This window comes from Diorhabda sublineata, chromosome X (genome assembly GCF_026230105.1).
Source record: "Diorhabda sublineata isolate icDioSubl1.1 chromosome X, icDioSubl1.1, whole genome shotgun sequence".
Taxonomy (NCBI): Eukaryota; Metazoa; Arthropoda; class Insecta; order Coleoptera; family Chrysomelidae; genus Diorhabda; species Diorhabda sublineata.
In genome coordinates, this window is record NC_079485.1 from 34,946,407 (window position 1) to 34,969,306 (window position 22,900).

Sequence of the window (22,900 nt, forward strand, 5' to 3'; positions counted from 1 at the left end):
CTTTCAGTCTTTATCAAAATATGATTTGACACTAACAATTTGCATATTTACATTAATCAATAGATCACCTACATCATGAAAATCGGAATAAAAATAAAATCAAAATAGAAATTTGTTTTAACGGTTCGATGTTTTCCGTAGAAAAAATGAGCGCAAATTTTTTGGTAATATCTATTTAGTTTTCAGAGTGTTATGAACAAGTATGAGTTAATATCTGAAAACTTTGTTGATGATTGTTACACTAGTTATTGACGGTGGGATTTCATTAAAATCAATTCACTTGTTTGTATTTTTACTATTTTCTCAAAATTCAATGTTGATATAAGTGCCATATCAGTCGACTCATAAGATTTACAAAATTTAAGTGTGCAGCATATGTTGTTCCGGCTCATTGAGCAAGTGTTGTTCTGTATGAATTTCATATTTCATTCGGTATAAAATTTCCAGTAAAATGTAATGCTTCATAAAATACTATAAAGACTCTTACCTTGGAAACTTTGACGACCTCAAATTTTTTAAGCATCTATCAGTTAATTGTTGAAAATGAATACAAATGTAAACAAATAAAAATATTCTGTGTAAAAAGTTTTTTTATTTGCTTAAACATGTTTACCAAATGGCTATAAGTAACTGTAGGCGTAATGTGAACAATTTTTTTAAAATTTTGCCTGATATCTACCTAATTTTATCATCAGTTTTCAATTTATGAAAATAATGAACTGAAAACATAAATATTGGCTGTTAAGTTGAAAGCGATTGAAGCTGGAAAAGTGTAAGAGAAAAAATGTTGCAACTCAGGATTATATGAAAGTACACTATCACTCAGATAGGAATTGAAAAAATATAGAATATTCGACGATATTATATAAGTTCAAACCCCATTTCAGTCTCAATCAAAATTGAAAAATTGACAAAACTGATCTGTATCACACATTAATATGGAAATAACAATTGTTGGTTGTGCAATGGGGACATCCATATCAAGTATTGATAACTATAGATCTTGACAAACTGTCTTATTTTTTCGTTTTGTGAATAATTACATTACTGCTATACCAAATACTAAAATATGAACAAAAGATGCTAATGTCCCGACATTTGGCTTCAACAAGATGGTGCGCCATAAAATCTGTTTCTGAGTACATATCTCAATGTTGTATTTTCATCCAGACGGACAGATTTTAACCATCGGAGTTTTTATGGTGGTAGATGAAAAGCAAAGATTTCAAGACCAAACGTTGACTAAGTTGAATATTGAGAGCTAGAAGCATACATAAAAAATTAGTGCAGATTTATTTCACCCCAATTTATTCGAAAGTTCGAGACGAATAGGATACTATCAAATAGTCAATGATTAACAGTATGAGCATTTTGCTCAATTGAAATAGTTAAATTATTTTTATCTTATTCTCCATAAGTTTGTTACTCTTTATTATCTTGTAATTGGTAGGGCATAAAAATTTGATATATATATATATATATATATATATATATATATATATATATATATATATATATATATATGTTCTTGATTTTAGTTTTTTTGTTAGTTTGTAAAAGAAAGATAAATTTTGACATTTCGACTTTTCTTTCAGTCTTTATCAAAATATATTGAAACAGAAGAGACCTAAAATCAAAAACATTTAGGTGCATTAATATATCAAAACGTCTAAGAAATAAGAAATTGAAGAATATATATATATATATATATATATATATATATATATATATATATATATATATATATATAAAATTACTCACAATAATTCATTTAGAATTGTGGTGTCTTCAAATTCTTTATAAATTATTAAATTCGTTACATATGAAAGAAAACATAAATTTTTGTGATATCATGTCATTAAAAGTTTCATTAATTGAGAAGAAAACTCGACAGGGTACTACAATTAAGACCAACAAAGACTCTTTGATGACAGAGCAATAAGACTCATATGGAGAGAAGCCTTAGTCTTAGACTATAGTAAGAGATCTCAAAACTATGGGTTGAGGATTAAATAAAGGTGGCGAGAGATAGCAATAAATGATATGTTGTGAGGTCAGTTTAGACACACTCAGGGTTGTAACGCCAAGTAGAGAGATATGTATATAGATTTGCAGTCATATTATTTAGCATAATTTTAGATAACTTTGATTTGAACAAATCACCTTACGGTTGTTTCATAAACTTTTAGCAATGCTCATATATCTGCAATTATTTATGTGATTGAATATAAACCATACCGTATAATAAGACAAGCTGCATTCTAAGACCAGGTGCAAGATGAAGTAAATCTAAAATTAAACTTGTGCGCTAACGAAGTATACGTCGACTGCTAAGACAAAATATGAATAAAAACTAAATTTGCTCTATTGATATAGAAAACCGAACTGGAAAATTATTGAAAATATCTACTGGAATTTATTTTAGTATTGTTTTTTTGGCTAGTGCAGCCTGATTACAATACTTGCCAAAATAATCAGATCCTTTTTCATAAGTAATAATGTGATTTGTTTGTATTTTTTGGATGATGAATAACAGAATACAACACATATTAATAGATAGATATTACCGAATGATCGACTAGAAATAATTTTATATAGTAAAAAATTTGTCGAGGCGTATTTTGTTTTGATAGAAAATAATTTATCAATATTACAACACTCATATACGGGACTTGATGCAATGCAAAACATTCGGGAATGAGTAGTTGACGTGAAAATAATGCTGTGACATAAAAAAAATGTTCTCATACGGCCCCTCTTGTTTGAGGTATAGGCTTTTCAAGTTGCGAAATTGAAATTATATTTAAGTATATCTTCTACATTATATATTCAAACATTTTGAGTTTTTAACGGATGATTACGTATGTCCATGTAGTGTGTTTGACAGAATAAGTAATTCTACACTACTACCTGTAGGCCAGTAAGCCATAAGTAACTTTTACAGGGACAACCTGTATAATTTAAAGATAGCAATAATAAATCTTTCAATCTATTTTTTAACAAGAAGGTTTATGGTTTAGGAGATCTGTAGATTTTTTGATCGTTGTACTTGCCCATGAAACCATTATTATAGTTTTTTTGTTTTTATTTGATAAACTGAAGGCTAACAAACTAAATTTTTCTACATTTCAGTTTTTTCCTTATGTAAGTAACACGATGTTCGACAGAATGCAGCTCAATATTTTAATTATTAATCTCTTTCAAATATTTTCTTATGCCAGTTATATGATGTTCAATAGTATGCAGTTCAATTAGAAATGTTTGACTGGGTTTTCATACCTCCTGTAAGTATTTTAAATACATAATTACAATTTATGATAATTTTTTCCAGAATGTCTCTTTATAGTGAACGGTTTCCTTGGCATGTACAACGTTCAAAAAATCTACATATTTCCTAAACCATAAATTTTATCGAGTTAAACATAGAGTACCTTTTTGTTAAAAAATAGATTGAAAGATTCATTATTGCTATTTTTAAATTATACTGGTTGTCCCTGCAAAAATTACTTATTGTTAACCATTGGGCATGTGCTGCCCCTGGCCTACAGGTAGTAGTGTCGAATTATTTATTCCGTCAAACATACTACATGTAATCATCCATTAAAAACTCCTAGTGTTTGAATATATAATTTAGAAAAGATACTTGAAGACAAGTTCTGACTTCGAAAATTTAAATGTCTATAACTCAGAAACGAGGAGCCCTATGTTTTATGCTACAGCATTATTTTCACATCATCTACTCACTCCCGAATTTTTTGCATCACCCAGAACACCAGAACATTAAATTACAAATTTAGAAAAAATTTAACAAATATTCAAACAAATGTTACTTTTATAATTCAACGTAATTCAGAATTTACGACTGTCTCAAAATCAATACTAAATACATTAAAGTTGAAAATTAATTTTAAACAACCTAAATACAGAGTTGTGCAAATAAGGTGACAAAGGAATTTTGATATCCAAAATGTTCGAGACCAACATATATACCTTAATTTAATCAGTTTCTTAACCTATGCATCTATACAATTTTCAATTTAGAAGATCTAATCTAAAACTGAAATCGATATATCCACGGTTAGTTCGCATGATGATTTTCCATAAATATTTTATTCATAAAACCGTTTGAATACAATTATAATTCAGCTAATATTAAATCGAAAGAGCAATTTCAATTGCAAATAAAATGATTTAACTTCCAAATCGAATGAATATACAGACAAGTTGAAGAAATTCATGAAAGTATCAATATGACAAGCTGACCGCGGTTGTGGTTTATATAGGGCGTTTTATTAATTCAAAATATTTCACTGTTGAATCTTGAGTAACTCTGTTATCAGCTATATTTTCATTTTCATGCTCAATTTTTAACAAATATATTTCCAGTGATTAGTGAATCACTCTCTATCAATCAATTATAAATTAAAATTATAAGAAAGTAAATATTTTCAAATAGACATAAATATGCATTTAACATTGGACGAAATTTTAATGTAAGTAGTTTAGAAGTCCAGAAAGATCTACTCGATTTAGGAAACTACGATTGTATTATCAGTTTATCGAATCATATCAGGAGGGACAAACATAATATATTCCCTTAGTATAACTCTTATCTCTCCAAAACTCAAATAATCACTTCAATGCACTCAGTTTTAGCTGATGGAAAACATTGAAGAAAAAGAGAATTGGAATGGATTCTCGAACTTGCGTTTAAATAAGAAGTATGATTATGATTTTTATCCCGCCCCTAATCCACTCATAAATCAAAACTATTATTCATCATCACGTCACATTAGCATCTATTATGACTCACGCTAGAAACTGAATTTTTTTATGCATACCTACAGCAGAAACCCCAGATAATCACATTTTAGTATCAGAATGGATTCTATTGAGCGGATCGTGCGGTGATTAAATATTTGAGTTCCAAAGAGCTGCCCTCATAGATTTGTAGATGTACATAGATGTATTATTATTTATGTTGGATACATCAGCAGTATTAGATGACATAGTGAACAGATGATGTCGTGAGCTTAAATATGGCAGACAGTCATGTTGAAACGAACACGAAAATGTTGAAAATTCTATGATCTCGTGTTGAGTAATTGACGTATGAGTTATTAGACATATAGTTGATAGTACTCTCTCACATAAGCAAACTCGAAAAGAACGCACCTAACCTAACAACAAGATGAGAAACTCACGATAGTAACATCTCCGATTCCATCCATTCATTTTTGTTATTTTGACAAGAAAATGATAAAGAATACTAATTTCACGTTTAAATATAGATTAGTTTTCTCAATAATGCATAAGATGCCTCAGATCAGAATATATTTTTCTGCAGATGAACCTTTCGCAAAAACAATATAAACACTACAAATTAATGAGGATGACCTACCTCAAAGCGTGACTTGGGGTCACAGAACATGCCACGCCAAATATTATGAAAATAGATCTCAACCTACTCATTTTGTGATCAAAATTATTATTTTTTCGAAGAAAGTTGAAGCATTGTACCAAGTTAAAATGAAGTGTTCAGATATAGTTGAATCAATTATTTTCGTCCCAGAAGTATTAGACATGTCCAAACTTTTAGGGACACACTATATCGTGAAACCTACTTTCTTATTTGTATCGGCACAACTCTCATCTTTAGTGATGAATGTTATGAAAATTTACATCCGTCAATCAACTCGTTTTCCTTTCTAGGATATACAATATACATCCATCGTATGAGTAATCCGTCCCGCGTATTAGTCACCACCCCATTTAGTCTCGATCCTGTATTGCCATCAAAAAACGGTTTTTAAAAAGTTTGCCCTCATCCCTAGCACTACTGTGACTCAAAATATAAATGCATTGCCATTCAGTTTTATCCCCCAACAATTAGGGTTGTATGATGAATCACGGGTTACATTGGTCCTATTCAAATTTAGTGTTTAGATAATTCCTTGTTGTCATTATGGCGGAGCGCTATCTGAATCAATTGACTCACCCGGAGATAGGAACTGATCTGTTAGTAATTCCTTTATCAATAAATATCTACTAAGTAACAGGGTGCATTATTCCATGACTCATACTATCGCTAATACCGTGTTGTGAATTATGAAATATGATTAGTAGTAACGATTACGATTAATAATCTGGACAATTCGTCCATTTTTACGACGTAAAATAACTTTTTACGTAGGTACACAATTACATTTATAGGATTTGAATGTTTATCAAATTCGATAAAATTATGAATATTAAATGATATTCACATTAAACTGTGTTTAGCTAACTAAGAGAATATAACAATAATAAACGATTTTATTTTGAAAAATTTTCTATTTTAAATGAATATTCGCCGCTTTAGTGGTGTTTATAATTAATTATTTAAGTTTATAAAACTTTTCTGCGAATCACATTATCTTTCAAAGCCTCATGTTTTCAAATGTTAATCAAATCAACATTCAGTTTTAAAATTAATATATTATTATAGTATTGATCTTGTTTCATTATTTCTATGGCCGGTGCTGTATTCAATATTTCATATTTGTAACTAGTAATCTTTTAAGAAAATTGAGGCCTCAAGATGAAACTTCATTCACTTTATTTGGTATTTCTATTTTGATTAAGACCAAAACCAGGCCGAAAAGTCAAAAATATTGTCTATTAAAAAATCAATTATCAGTTTATCAATTATAGGAATAAACAATGGAAGGAGTTTTTATATATTGTAATGATTTTTCAAATATATTCTCATTATTATTATGGAAAAAGTTTCCTTCAGGTACAAATATCTTTTACAATTTATGCACGGATTTCTGCCACGTATATTTCTTCACAACATGAACTGAACTTTGGCGAAAAAAATATATAACATATAATGACATTATAACAAGCTATATAATTTTACTACCAAAAATCGAAGAATTTGTGTCATACGAAAATATCTTGATTCGTTTTTGGCGTATTTTTTAAAACGTGTTATATTTGAATTTTGGCCGTACTATTGGATAAAAAGTTTTATTCCTTATTCAAGTGCCTTTTTTAGTTGTTAAAGAAAATTTGAAAAAATGTTGAGGCTTTGATTTCAAAACGAATGATGCGCGTCAACGCTCAAACGTCAAGTTTATGAATTTTTTTAGTGCTATAAAAAAAACTGACATCACAATTTTTTGTTAATAGATTACTTATTAAGTATCCTTCTCAGTAGTGAAAAAAATTGGCAAAATTTTGGTGTTTCCATTTTAAAACGAACGATGCGCGTAAGCGATCAAACGTATGAATTTTTTATCCAATCTTTAATTTTTGGTAGTAAAATTATGTAGCCTGTTATAATGTCATTATATGTCTCTTCTATTAACATTTTCTTCGCAAAAGATCAATTTATTTTGTAAAAAAAAATCGTGGTAGAAATTCGTTGATAACTTCACACGGGTAAAGGATAAACAGTCTGGTACACAAATTCTACTTAGCTTTGGTTAATAATTTACTAATAAAGTATATTTGTTAGCAATAAGAAGAAAAATTACCAAGTAATGCATTATCACTAAGGAATCAGTCAACATTATGACAACAATGCAAAAAGATAGTCAAAAAATCGCTTGCTCTTGGCTTATTCTTGAGTATTCATTGAGACTTCTGGAAGTAGGTATATATTTTATATAAAAAATAAAATAGCCATAAGATTTTTTTTCCTCGCAATCAAATTTTTTTCTGTAGGGATTATAATGTTTCAGGGCGCTCGTTACTTTTATAATCCAATTTACCTGAGGGTGCACATTAGTTCATGATAATTTATATGTAGAACATGCGCAGAAGGTACGATCATTTTTTTCTCGGTTTTTAGAGGGATGTGAATAGAAAATTTGACGTATGTAGATGGTAAAATATAATTATTTCGATTTAATCAAAAGCTTTTATTTTTCTGACAGAAGTATACGTTTTCTGAGAGCATGTTTTTTTCTTATTTTCTTCACTTTTTTGTGGGTGCAAATGATTTAATAGTATTTTTTTGGTAGTACAAATAAAAACGAAGTTAACCTATAAAATCAATCGTATTTCTGCTAGAGTGTTTCCGGCATAGACTCTATATGTAATTCGAGTAATATTTCTGTGAAATTTTAGTACTAATATTTCTGATGCCTGAGTCTGTTGTCAGATAAGAATTTCTTAGGTATCAACTACTGACAGTGATAGATCAGGAATGTGTTAAAAATACTAAAGTTTAAATATGCTCAGATGCAGCCGGCTTTAGAAACTGTTAAACAAAACGACATGTTAAACAAAACGGTTTGTAATAATGTGGATGTTAGCAAATGGTGATCGAAGTTTTCCTATACAGGCGTTAGATTCTGTGGAATTGTATTCAAAAAAGGCAAAAACCCAAGAGGCAATTAGTTCAGACTTTTCACATAAATTCATAGAAAAATAACACCAAAAGGACACGAAATTCAACAAAAGTACAACGGTCGAACAATACTTGGAAGATATTAAATGTTTGATATGTTTGTAGCTCCAAAAGGAGAAAAAGTAATACCGCTTACAGGAGAAAAGGCAGATTATTCATTCAGCAATAATTACAAGAAGTGTGTAAATGAAAAGTTCGATAGAATTTACTTCTATGTTTGTAAATATCAAAGAAGACCGACAGTCGACAGAAAGAATGAAATGCCCACCCACTAGACTATTAATTATTTTTTTTAATATATCAATATTGAATATGTCTGGATTGTATTGGATTTCTTCAATTTCTTATTTCTTAAACCTTTTGATATATTATATATATATATATATATATATATATATATATATATATATATATATATATATATATATTTATATTTTGATAAAGACTTAAAGAAAAGTCGAAACGTAAAAATTTATCTTTCTTTTAAAAACTATCAAAAAAAAACTAATGTATTTTTAACGCTTCGAAAAAATCTTGAATTTGGGTACTTTTGACCCATAAAAATATATCAAATAAATTAAAATACAAATATTTTTTTTTCAATTCTATATAGAAGGGTTAATAATATTTAGCAAAATTTTATTGTTTATACCCGTTTTTTAGTTGTTTTGCGCGCTCACAAGTATACATCGTTTGCCTTTTATTATTTATATATACTTTTGATTCCGCAAAATGTACAAATACCATTACATCTTATTATTGTTGATATTAATGCATAAATCACTATGATAACAACAAAAAAGTAATATAAACGGATAATAAAATAATTTTTATTACAGAAAAAAATTTGTTAAAAACAATTTGTAGACAATCTAATTATTAATAAAATTGCTCTATTTATCAATTTTAATAAAGTTAATAGTTTTTAAGATAAATGATAAATAATGATTTAGGACACAGAGAGGCCGATGTTGCGGATGAGTCAGAGAAAAACGGCGATACTTAAAGGTAAGCGACGTATACCTGAGAGGATGCGAAATTAACAATTAAAAAACAGGTATAAACAATGAATTTTTTTCAAATATCTATTAGGAATATTATTAACTATTGTATGAAGAATTAAAAAAATTATTTGTATGATATTTTTTTAATATATTTTTATGGGTCAAAAGTACCCAAATTCTAGATTTTTCTCATATCTCTAAAAATATTAACTTTTATTTGTATTTCAATAAAAAATATAAAAAAAATTTGCCCTATGCATTTATATTATCAGTAGGACAATTTGAAGAGGATCGCATAAAAAAATTGAGGTGGTATAATTTTCGGTACTCATGCGCCAATTTCTCCTGGACTTAAGTGTATAAAATTAACTTAAAAATTGTTAGGCGCTGGTACGATCACGTTATTGTAAAATATTGTACTCGTATAATATGTGTGATAATAAAACGAATCCATTTCAATCTTATTCAAATTACATTCAAAAACATTACGTTTGTCAAGTGATTAACATTTATATAGGGTATAGAATTTTAGAAGGAATGGAATATGCATTATTTATAAACTGACTCATCCATAGTATGATATAATTACATACCTACGCATATAGAATAACTCTAAAAACGATCACCATATCACGTGCCATTGAAGGAAACGTTTGTTGTATATTACTATACATTACCATTCAGGTTATTACTTTAAAATCAGAGATATCACTATTTCAATAAAATAATAAAATCAATTCAGGTAAACAGGAGAGTTATTTTTTGCTACCGTATTGTTTTTTTGAATATACGTATACCTAACGTCAGAATATTAAATAACAATTTGTTTTATGATTAAAATTATTCATATGTACATTGAAGTCATAAAATAGAATTATGAAAGTTCCTAAAATTGCTAAGGTTTTTGTATTTGGTTATGCTTAATTCTTATAATTGATTCTATAGATTTTTTTTCTATTCCACCCTTTGTTAATACCGTTTTACTTTTTTATTGTATTATTAACTTCTTAATCCATTTTCCTAATAATGAGATGTCTGTCCTATATACATTTCACATATACATTGTTGTTGCGTTTTATTGTTTCATCTATTTTTCTGCATATGAATTAGTGTTGATTTTGTTTTAATATTTTTATTCTCTACTCATTCAAAGACTATTTCTGTTGTCCAATTGCCACTATGTATATGTAATCAGCAGGTGCAGCAATTGTAATTTATCTAATGTTACGGTGTCATAATTATATAGCAGAACACTATTCTGTGGTACTTCCACTTTTATTTTCTTAGTTTTGATTAGTCGTTCGATAATATATATGACAAGTGAGTCTCTGTAAAACTACTACCCATGCTATGTAACTCAATTATACGAGGCATGATTATTTATTTAAAACAAAGTTGAAAGATAATATTTAATAAGAATTAATCTACTCCAAAATACTATACTTGGTTAGCAATACATTTATTTCAACGATAAATCTATGGGTGGAAGCAATTCTAGAAGGCTTCTTTCTGAATGACTTTCATCTGCTTTTTCGTATCTTTCATAAGATCGGGGAAACCGTCATAACATTCCCTTTTAGCACATGTTATTATTTTTGAGAAGAGTCAGTTCTATGGTACTAAATTTGGTGATAACGCGGATGTGGATGGACAGTCAAAAACTCGCGAATGAAAAGAGCTAGTGGCACGGAGTGTCATCATGATGAAGAAGAAAGCCGTTGACCCATTTTAAGTCTATTTATTCGCAAAGTTTTTCCACTTTGTGAACATTTGATTCTCCTTTCAAGGTCGACGGAGCTCTCGTCCTTAACTATTTAATTTTCACTCTGAAATCGCTCAATTTAATTGTAAATTTTAAATAAAACTTAATGTTGAAAAAGATAAAATTAAATCTTTCTTTATCTAATCTTTATTCTTTATATATTTCAAAATCTCTGTTTCGATAGTTTTAAATTTGAAAATACCGAAAATACTCTAAAAATACATGTTATTTTTAATTATTTATGTTTGAATATTCGTAAAAAATACAAAATCTTATTCCATGGTGATGATATGTAATTTTTAATTTAGAATTGTGACTCCCGATACTGGATTTATTTAGTCACACTATATAAATTGTTGTACTTTTGAATCAACTTGATTAATACTCGTTTTATATAAATATATTATGATTAGAAACTAGTAATACACTCAAATGCTCTTACGTAATATAAATATGTTATTGCGTTTTGAAAACTTATTTTAACATTAGTCAATTCAATTGCGCATCTAAATTATCTCGGTTCATTATTATAATCATACTTGCGAAAGTTGTAAAAAATGTAAGTTTGTATTTTATAACGTTAAAATCGATTTTCTCATCACTGAAATTTGATAGTAAAATGTAAGTTTTTTTTATTACAATTTTGCGAAGTAACAAGTGATCAGTGAATACCAAGCACTTATTTATATTTATAATCCGTCACACAATTATATTGATGCATATCTACTGTTCATAATAATCAAAGTAATATCAGTATTAAAGGGAACAAATTTGGTTTTAGGAGGTCACAAAGAATTTCATCGAAAACACAAAGAACTATGGGAAGATACACTCATGTCCGGTTTGTCAAACAAGATTATGCCGTCTTCACCAGCCACTCTTGCAGATGTGGATTCTTACCCCGCTTCGAAAGTTTTGCCCTTTTTATACCTGGGCAACCTAAAGGATGCAGCTGATATTTCATGTCTTCGAGTATTGGGTACCACATGCGTATTAAACGTTACATCACAGTTACCAGGGTACCACGAAGATTGTGGGATTACGTATAAACACATACCTGCCACCGATTCAGAGCATCAAAACTTAAAACAGTATTTCGAAGAAGCGTTCGAGTTCATCGGTAAGACTTTTTGATTACATTATTATTTTAAACAATTTCCACAAAATTTATAGAGATTTGTAGTTTCAGAAACATTATTTCTCACATTTGGCATCCTCCGACCACTCATGTGTTGTGTACGTGCGTTCAGAAAATACACACAATTGAGTAATTTTGAAATAACGTTATATTTTCAAGTTTTTCTTCTGCCGAATACATTTATGCATATTATGACGTGCATATTGCCATTGAAAGAACAGTTGAGTTTGTATTTTCTAGTATCATTTATCAAATCCAATTGTTGAGCCTAAATAATACAGAGTGACGATTTAGCTACGATTTTTACTTAAACGCTGTCATATATTTGAAAGTGAGCCATAGAACCTTAAACATTGGAAAAAAATTAGAATGCGGAGTTCTAGATTCTCTCTAACTTCATTATTCTTATTTCTCAAGAGAACTCTACATGATTATGTATATTGAATTCATATAATTGGATACGAAACTAGCTATACTTTTTCTAATCATTCAATATAATCCGTAACATACAAGTAAAATCTGAAATTATTTTCCAATTTTAACAATTTTTTTCATTCTTATAATAAAACATCCACAAAATTCAAAATATTTATTCCACTCTTTAGTGACATACTACTTTTTTGTTGTCGAGAATCGTTACTACTGATTTTTGCATACAAAATATGTACGCCACTTGAATCAGATATCTTCCAAACATTTGCCACCAATATTTCATAAAAATAATGTAACTAAGTTATTAATTACAAATAAACACCCTGCATATATAATTATTTCTTATTTTTTAATCATTCTTAGCATAAATCACCAGTGGAGAAATATCTAAAGCATTCGATAAAAGAACTGAATTATATTCAACTGTAATTTTCACTATAAAAAAGTACCTAAAGATTTTTTGAGGTAAATTATGCCCTCGATTTTCATTAAACTTCCTGATATTTATACTGAACACACTGTTTACAATACCACTACACCAACGCTCAAAATTACACTGCCTGACGCGCGTTTTGATAACTAGATTAGTTCCCAGAGGAATAAAGAACTCTAAAATCTCTAGATATGGGGCCAATCTATCAACAGTATACCACGTCTAATGCATCGGTTTAGACAATGTTCGTTCAATCATTACTTCGCATCTTTGACATGATGACCTTTATACTCATCTGATTGTGAACATATATTTCGTCTTTCATTAATTGGTAGCTCATTAATGGCTTCTTATAAATCTTCATTTAAAAATTTTGAAAAGTTCTTCGAGTTAATATTTTCCAGCAGAAACCAATGATTCGTTCAACTTTTTGGGAATATTGATTTTTAAAAATATATTACCTAGTGAAAGTTTTGTGAAGATACTACTTTATTTGTGAACGTGGCCTTTTCATTAAACATATTTGAAAAAAAATGTCATTGTTTGCCAAATATTCCGTTGAGTTCATAAACAATATTCAAAACGTTACGCCTTATTGCCTTCTTGTAATGTGAATGAAAAATTTGCTTCAAATCTTTAATCTTCTTGGTTCGAGACAACGGCGAATAGTTTTTATTGATAAGATTGATTGAAATAAACAAGATTTCCATGACCATGTATTGATACAGGTTAGTATGCACATTTAAAATTTCGTTCCAAAGATGTTTGATTATTTGACATTTAAAAAAAATGTTTAAAATCGATAATTACCTTCAGATTTTATACGTATGTTTCCAATATAAATGAGTCACACTGAATAAAGAAATACCTGCAGAGTTTGTAATATTTTTTCTTCGCATAAACTCTGCGATAGCGGATGGTTGTAATTCTAGGAAGTTTAACAGTAAATTTCCCATCATATCTCAAATTGATCTGAAACCACATAAACCTGATCTTAAGTTTGTAGTATGATGTATTTATATCACTATATTTATTAATGATATCTATTTATTTACGGGAAAATAACACGTTGCTGGTTTTTTTAAGGAAATGTTGGTGATAAGCAGCTCATTCATTCGAACGAGTAAACACTATTTTAAAATAAAATCTTTAAACTAAATACATATTACCAAGGTTGTAGTAACGGGTGTGTGAATAAATTTCCATTGTCAAACAATCTTTTGAAAAAAAGTTATTAGCTCAGTAGTCTTCTATATTCTGGAATCGTATAACTGTGTATAATTGGGCGTTTCAGAACACTGGAATTAATTTCAAATCCGTATTCTGTGACGGGATTAATTCAGGAGGCCGGCCAATCTATGTCGAATTATACTAGAAGTTCATAAATAAATGATTATGTAATGAAAAATTAGAATACCAGCCCCACAGCGCACAATTTGGTTGTTTTTATCTTTCATTCCTTGTGTTGTTTTGCACACTAATAAAATATATGTTTCAATATATACTCAAATAAAAGAATGCAAAGTGGTGTTTCCTTATAACATGATAGATGATAAGCTCTATCTCCAGATACGTTTATTTAATTAATTTTATCATCAAACGGAACTGCAAGTAATACAGAAAGCAGCAGAAAAAACTTTTTTGTAACAAACGATGATAGAGATACCAAAGGAAATTCGTATCCCAATAAACAAAGGTGCAAAAAGGAAATCTAACAACAATAGGAGGTCAATTAATCGTATATGGAGGTGACATGGTATTTGTAATATAGGAATAATAGAAGAAAATGAGATTAAAGAATAAAATGGAATCATAGCTTAATATGAGGAACGATAAAATGATTAAATGAAATGAAAATTACAAACAGTTGAATACCTTTGATGAGCAGAAAAAGAAACGGAGGTAAAACACGAAATACTTGTAACAAACTAAGCATATTTGAGAAAGTACAGTAAGTAAAGAAGGAGAACAATAAGAAGTAATAAAAGCAATGTTGAAATAGCAACCAAGAAGAAAATAAAGGCCCTGATAGAAATGATTGGCAGAGGTAAGGTAGGATAACAATTACAACGATGAACTGAAGATGGTAACTCATTAATAAAGTAATAATTAATCATTTGATTAAGAAAGCGAAACTGAAGTTATCTCTCAAGGGGATAACAATATTTGAGCAATACCGATGCTTTTGCTCAAATATTGTTATCATTTGGACTTCGAAAGAAATATATTTTAAATACTACTTAACTGTCCAATATGGACAACGAAAATGGCTTATTTTGTATTTTAGTAATTTAGGGGAATTAACATCATATTCAACCTTTTATTTTAATATGATATTCCTGAAAACGTACTGTGTAAAAATGAAGTTTTGAATATGACTAACTCATGGATCTCTGCTACTTATACTTTACAATAAGTCTTATTTTGAATATACTATATATAAATTTATTCTAAATTTTGTGAAACCGATTTTCTATTTTTTCATTAAAATCAAGTTTATTCCGATTACAACACGTACAGAATCAGAATTGTAAAATAATTTGTGGCATAATAAATCAAGAGACCTATATAACACCGTATCGCCATGGTTTTACCCAGGCTGGCTTTTTTCTCTTTTGAAATTTGAATTCACTTCATTCAGGAAACAATTTAAAATCGATAAAAGCAAAAAATTCGTGAGAGTAATTTCGAAAGGTGCCTACATTGAAGGCGAAACAATAACTTTGGGTGGATAACATGCCCAAAAGTAATCATTACACAATAAAGTATTTATTATTATGTCTGATTAAATTGGGAACAGAGTATGTATATTTCCCTAAAAAAATCATTATCTACATATAGTAAATAGTGACTGAAGTTATTTAAAGAAAACTACCATTTTGTAACTATGAATTTGTAATTGTCAGAAGATGGAAGCGAATATCAAATTTGCTCTTTCTTCCTTCTCAAAGCAATTAAATAGCGTTGTTTAACAAACTCCTTCCTGTTTCTGCTCACAGACTCTAAATCTAGGTCACAATATTTATAGACTCGTTATTATGAATGCTTGAGATGAACAAGAAATGATAAAATTTCTAAATAAAAAGCAATTTCAAAGTATTGTATTTATCAAACTGTTATTTTTTAATCAACAAATAAAATATAATTCTACAAATAGAAGTTTTTTTTATATAGTAATTAGAATGATAATTGATCTCCAAAATGTTTCGGAAACTTGAATTTTATTTCATTTTTGAAATATGTATCATTTAGTTTTATACAGTTTTCTCATCGCTTTTGAATTGTAGGAAAACTTTTGATGTCATCTATTCAAATTCCATGCGACTTAGAAATAAAATAACAAAAACACACGTTGTACTTCAATCCTGTTCATTGTTCTTATGAATCGTTGTGTTGTGGTTTCAGTAACGTCCTTGTCAGGTATTGAGTCAGCAGTCACCATTAATCATCATAGTCATTGGTCAAGGGCTGCCGAACGTTGCCTCTTGCTTGTTTGGTGTGCGCGTATGTGAATGCTTGTTACTCACGTCATTCGGACCCCGTTTTCTGTGCACTAAGCCGTAACTTCACACACAGTGACGTACGAACGGGCTGATTTTTTGATACACTGATACATACCTTCATTAATTGTTATTGAAAAAACAAAAGAGCTAAATCAAGAATATATATATATATATATATATATATATATATATATATATATATATATAAAATTTTGTTTCAAATTGTTTTCGTGTTTCACAAAATATGAAGCCGAAATATAAGAGCAACCATAAAACTAGACTATTTAGATATTGAAAATTCACAAGAAACTAATAAGATCAGAAAAAATATGGAAACGTATGGACATTAGATACAAAAAAATGAATCTGATCTGATAGGTGTATACAAAATATGAGTACCGTCCAATATTCTATGGTTAATTAATTAATTAAAAGTCAGGAATACAAAGTCAGATAGAACAAAGATCAGAAACTTTGTGTGTCTCAGTTCACAGTTTCATTGAGATCAAACTGAAAAATCAAGACATTTCTCTTCTAAGACACTACTCTTAAGAAAGGGAGCTAGATTTTAATTTTTAGCTTTATCCAAAGCCGTATCAAAACTTTTTCTTGAATCAAGGGTTTCTTAAATACTTTTCTAGTATAAGTTATCTCTCTAAAAAAACTATTCATTGTTATATTGCGTATTTCCAGTCTTTATCTCGGCCACTTACCAATTTAGTTAACGTTCTTTCAGGATTGCCACTCCTACATCATCCCAAGTTGTTTAGTCTTCTACTTGGTCATCTTCCATATGTTTTTGCATACCATATCATTTGTACTTTCAGCTTTTCTCTTAATCAATAATTGCTAATTTTGTACCTTCTCGTCATTTCGAGTACTACTCTCAAATACTTTAATCCAACCGTTCATTACTCACATTCAAAAACCAAATTTACATTGTCTTTGTCTTCTTATTAATTACCTATGCAAATCGTTAATTGTGAAATGGAATATCTCCTATATATCAGTAACATATGATACAAAATTGTATCCACTGGCTGTAAATAATGTAAATAAAATAAGTTTGAAATATCTTGTAACAGAAAAATGTAATACTTTTAATATTCTTTCGAACATTTTAAATTTTGCGCACGTGAGAGCATTGTTCCTTCACCATTGATATAAAGAATAATATTATTTAAGAATGACTAATAAGTGTATGGCCTTTGTCAATCAATTTTCCCCTTTTTAATTTCCCAAACCACTCCTGGATATGAAAGAGATGTCGATGACGTAACTTACAACTCGACGCGATGATTCAGAAAGCTTGTATTTGTTAGGATGACGTCATGATATCCCTCTTCAACATACGGGATGTGTAGATCATCTGAATACAATAAAAACAATGTAGGGAGCTGGATGTGAAAGAGCGGTAAAGTAGTATAAGATATTCGAATGCGAATGAAAATTTTTTTCGTCTTAAAATGAAACAAAAATTGTTAAAAAACAGTTGACGTTGACTGTCAACAATCAAAAAAAACTAGACCGATCAAAAACTATCGGCACGAATATTTCCCTCTTATATTTTTATCAAATCTTGATTTGTATTACTATTAAAGTCGTTTTGGTTAAATTAGTTTGTTATAGTTTTTATACGTATGGATACATTATTGATATTCGTTTCCATTCTGCTTTGTAACTTCTCATAGAATTAATGTTAGAGAGGAGATCAAACTAAAACATTGTTGCGTAAAAGTAAACAAGATCATTAGTCATCACTTCACTCGATTAATATCTTACGGTTGAGTAACCTGTATGTGTAACCTCTAAAATTCGAATTCACCAATTCAATTAATTTATTAGAATCCCCTATCTAAAGACTATTGACCTTACCAGCTGTACGTGAAGACTGTTACAACTATCAAATAAATAGTGTTAAGAACTTAAAAATACGATTTTGGAGAGTCTCCGAGAGTAAGGGCGGCAAAAGGAGTACCCAGGCAATTAGGATTGACGGGGCCTTCCTTTAGACCCTATTATAAGTATTATCTTGTAAACCAAATATTTTCTACAATCGTGGCCAAACGATATTTGGAAGATTCTATGAATAATCGAAATCAAATATCTAAAATCGTTAATTATCGGGATCAAATGCTATCACCTATTCGGCAATTGCATTCAAGTCAGAAGCGTATCTTATTGAAAAATTCAATCATTTTAAATATTGTCTATACTAGAAATATGTATCGAAATACTGCATCTTTATGAATGTGGTTTGGAGTATGGTGTATTATGAGAAAACTTGAATAACATGTACTAAAAATAATTTTCGGCTTTGGAACTCTTAGCATTATAACAAACGTATAACAATTGTTAAAAGTGTACAGGAACTTTTCATCTTAAAATTGAACAGTAGAAAGATGCCTGCGTATTCAAGTATTTAAAGGACGCCCAAAAATTGCATCACTGCCAAAACAATACAGGATATGATTATGGAAGATGAGGGGCCGCATTGAGTATGTGTTAGAATCAGTTGCTTATGAATTGTTCTGTTGGATTATCTCTACACTGGTTGAAAAATAATTCTTCATCAATATAAAGCACCCTTTCACACAGCTCAAAAATAATTTGTGAACATCAGTGACGAAAAAGTACGAACTGTAGCAACATCCACATAATTCGCCAGACTTGGCTCAAGCTGGCTATTTTCTTATATCGAAAAATTCATGCGGGGAAAACGAATTTCCATCGAACAAAGGGGTAATAATGACCGTGGAAAAGTATCTCTGCTAGATCTTCGTTTCAGAGGTGGAATCCATAAATTAAAACATCACTGGATTAAAAACATTGAAGTTCAAGAAGTCCAGTAACCTCTTATTAGTAACTTAGTCTAAAGTATACTTCTTTTCACTAAAAAAGCATACAATTTGCCTGAGAAAATCAGAGTTCCTACACAATCTCACTGTCCATGTCAAGGACAGATAAATCAATAATTAATTTAAGTTCAGTTGAAGTAGAAGTGTACTTAATGCCTCCCCAACTAAATGAAATTCGGAAAGCTAAATCATAAGGATTTACCCGAGTCGACTGAACTGAAAGGATTAATAATTATCGTATAAATTTTTTTTTGCATACTTACCAAATAACTTAATAATGGTAAACATGACAATAATTGTCAAGCAAAATTACACAGCTAAAAAATCTATCCCAATACTTGTATGCTATTTCAATGAACATAAGTGTACGTGCTCCAACCTTGTCAACAAGCTGATGTTTCGGGCAGCTACTAGCAGTTCATAATAATGAAAAAGTTATAAATAGTATAGATTAAGAAAATACAAAATAAGTCAAAATAACTGTATTATCATGAATACATTTATGACCTGTGGATTTGAAAACATGGAAACCCGCATGGATATCCTAGAAAGGAAATAAATTTTTTTTGTAGAGCGGTGATAATCAGAATATATTCTAATTATATATATTTTTCTTATGTTGCTTAATAATCCAGGGTCTACATCGTCACGATCCACATAGAATAAACAATGACTAGTAACAGATAACTCGTCATACGAGATTTTTGTAATTTCCTTTTTGTGAAATTACTTAGAAATTTAAAATGAAATTAATGTGAAATAATCTGATTCATGCCTTTTAACATACCTAATATAACATGTTTTCAAGTTCTATTTGAATTAGTTTTTACCGGGCTTGAATAATTTATACAATGTGACTCATTAAGATTGAAGGTGTTTACCGATTAAACAATTTATTTGAATGTCAAATAACAAAAAAAAATTCAAATAATTATTTCAATTTTTAGAGTATACTACGACATTATTCCGAAGCGAAAAATAGTTAGTGATATGTTTATAACAAATTTCCACGTTACTAGATTCACAATGCTTCCAAATAGCTGACACCAAAAATAATATTTGATAATATGATAAAACTTAAAACTAACACTGTATCAATAGATGGCCATATAAATTATGCTTTATTTCTTTATAATTCTTAAAACTGCCAATTACCGGTGGAAAAAAATATATAAACTAATTAATTTTGATGAAAGACCCGAAGTTTGAAATTTTATAGAGAACTTGACTTGAATAAAGAAGTCAAGTTCTCTATTCAATTTCAAATAAACATATTTCATTTTATCCTAGGTAATATACTGGCGTTTCTTTAATTGTTATTAGAATTATTTTTAAAATAAATTGTACATTTCTGTTTCTCATCTGTGTTTTCAGATTCATTAGATGTTTTCTTTATTTAGTACATTATTTTATCACACTTTAATGATACTTCATATATTTTTTGCCACTAGTGGTTTATTCTAAGAAATAGAAACAAATAAAACATAACTTCCTTGTTTATCTATTTGTACGTTAGTCTTGAACTTAGGAAGTCTTTAGAAGCATTCTGAATCCAGTGGCGTAACAATAAACAAATCGCTCATAACAGTTCTCTAATCTCCATTACACGAAAAAGTATCCCTGTTTGCCTAGAAAACTGGAAAAATTCATGATTTGATCCCGAATTGAATGTTTTATTATTCGATATTAATTGAAGAGAAATTTATATACTTAGAATCTGGAAATTTTGGTTCTTTATATGTTATGATTCTAAAAGATTTGTAGTCTTCTACAATTTCTATCAGAAGCTAATTCAAATTTTCTTATATCAAATTGTAAGATATTTCCATGAAACGACTCTTTAGGATTCTCTTAATTCTCAAGTGTTTCACGAGTTACGACCAATTTTATTACAGAACATTGTTTGAGCTAATACGCCGTATCTTCATAAATAGTAAAAATTTCGCTTACTCGAATTTTTTAGTTTTGTTTATTCTAATTCAACATCAACAGCATGTGGATAGAATAATTTTTAATGTAAAAGTTTATTCATTACAAAACGAAATCGAAAAGAAGTTGCTTGATTGATTGAATTTACGTAAGCCTTAGAGAATACAAGAAAATGGTAGTTTTTGTTTTAATGAGATTTTTTTCTTTCGAGTGCCATGTCCGGTTCTACTGTCGTTGGCATAAAATATGGCTACAACTTCTTTTGTGCTGCGTATATTCATCCATTCTTGTATAGAATGCTCAATACACATATTTAACATTTCTATCGTTCCCTGCGTAATTTTTGCTTCGCACTGCCTTTTGGAAATCGTCAAACATAAGTGGTACCCAGCTAGTAACAATTTTTTTTCACATAAAGATGATCATAAAAAATTTACTGTTGCGGATCCAACATTCAACGTCAACGTCTCACTCCCTCAATGTTTCCAAAAGTAACAGATGAACAGGGCCTACCTGCAGATACGTAATCACCAAGCGATATCTACTCTTTTTTAAATTCGCTACACTAGCGTAACACAGTTGCTCGTGAAGGACTTTCGTTACCAAATAAGCATTGCAACCGTTCAAGACTTTATTATTTACTTAAACAGGCCTTGAAATCATACTGGATCTTAGCGTAGTAGAGTCATGGTTGTTGTCGTCACCCAATTCTTCTTCGATTTTGTCCTTCAGTAGACGTTGTAGTAGATGGTGTAGAGCAATATGAGCAGAGAGGAAAAACAATAAGCGGAAAATTAAGTGCTAATTAGTTGCTATTTCGTAGTACTACGAAATTTTCCGCTGTGCAAGCTTTTGAGTAATTGGCTGTTCTGTTTTAGAAAAAAGTTATCGAAGCAATGCCAGTTAAATGTGCAAAATCAATAGATGATGAATCTAGAATGTCTGCATTATTAAATGATAGTTAAATGCTCCGTTGTTCGATGATAGAAAAAAACATTTTTATTCTTGAATGTTTCGGTGACTTCACGAAAAAAATAACTTTTTCTGGAGTTTTCTCAGCGCAACACCATCATTGACAAGAAATTATCGACTCATGTGGCCTCGCTAGGGCCTAAATAATTAAATGCTTGACTAATGCTAATTAAATGCTGTAGAATAGATGAATTATTCGGAGACGTCACGAAAAAAAATGACTTTTTCGGAGTGTTCTCAACAGAACACTATAGACTTGGAATTATAGACTTGCGTGGTCTTGTTAAGGCATGAATAATTAAGTGATCGACTATTGCCGAGTAAATACTGGAGATTAGATGAATTTTTCAGAGACATCTCGAGAAAAATGACTTCTTCCTACTCTTCTCAGCAAAACACTATCATTAGCGAGGATTTATAGACTTGTGTGGTCTAGTTAGGTCCTAAATGATTAGGGGCACCACTACT

The 22,900-nt window shown here is 29.5% G+C and overlaps 1 protein-coding gene across 2 annotated transcripts in view; it reads left to right on the top strand.

The window, feature by feature from the left end:
- Positions 1-22,900, top strand: part of LOC130451487 (dual specificity protein phosphatase 10-like) — a 39,322-nt gene that overhangs the window by 1,530 nt on the left and 14,892 nt on the right. Inside the window, exons 1-2 of one of the 2 annotated variants that reach the window (XM_056790527.1) lie at positions 11,663-11,788; positions 11,949-12,287. In XM_056790527.1, coding sequence (XP_056646505.1) covers positions 12,002-12,287 — 286 coding nt within the window. In that variant the 5' untranslated portion in view covers positions 11,663-11,788; positions 11,949-12,001. Of the gene's footprint in view, positions 1-11,662; positions 11,789-11,948; positions 12,288-22,900 lie in introns of those variants that run through there. The other variant, XM_056790526.1, reaches the window with a different exon arrangement.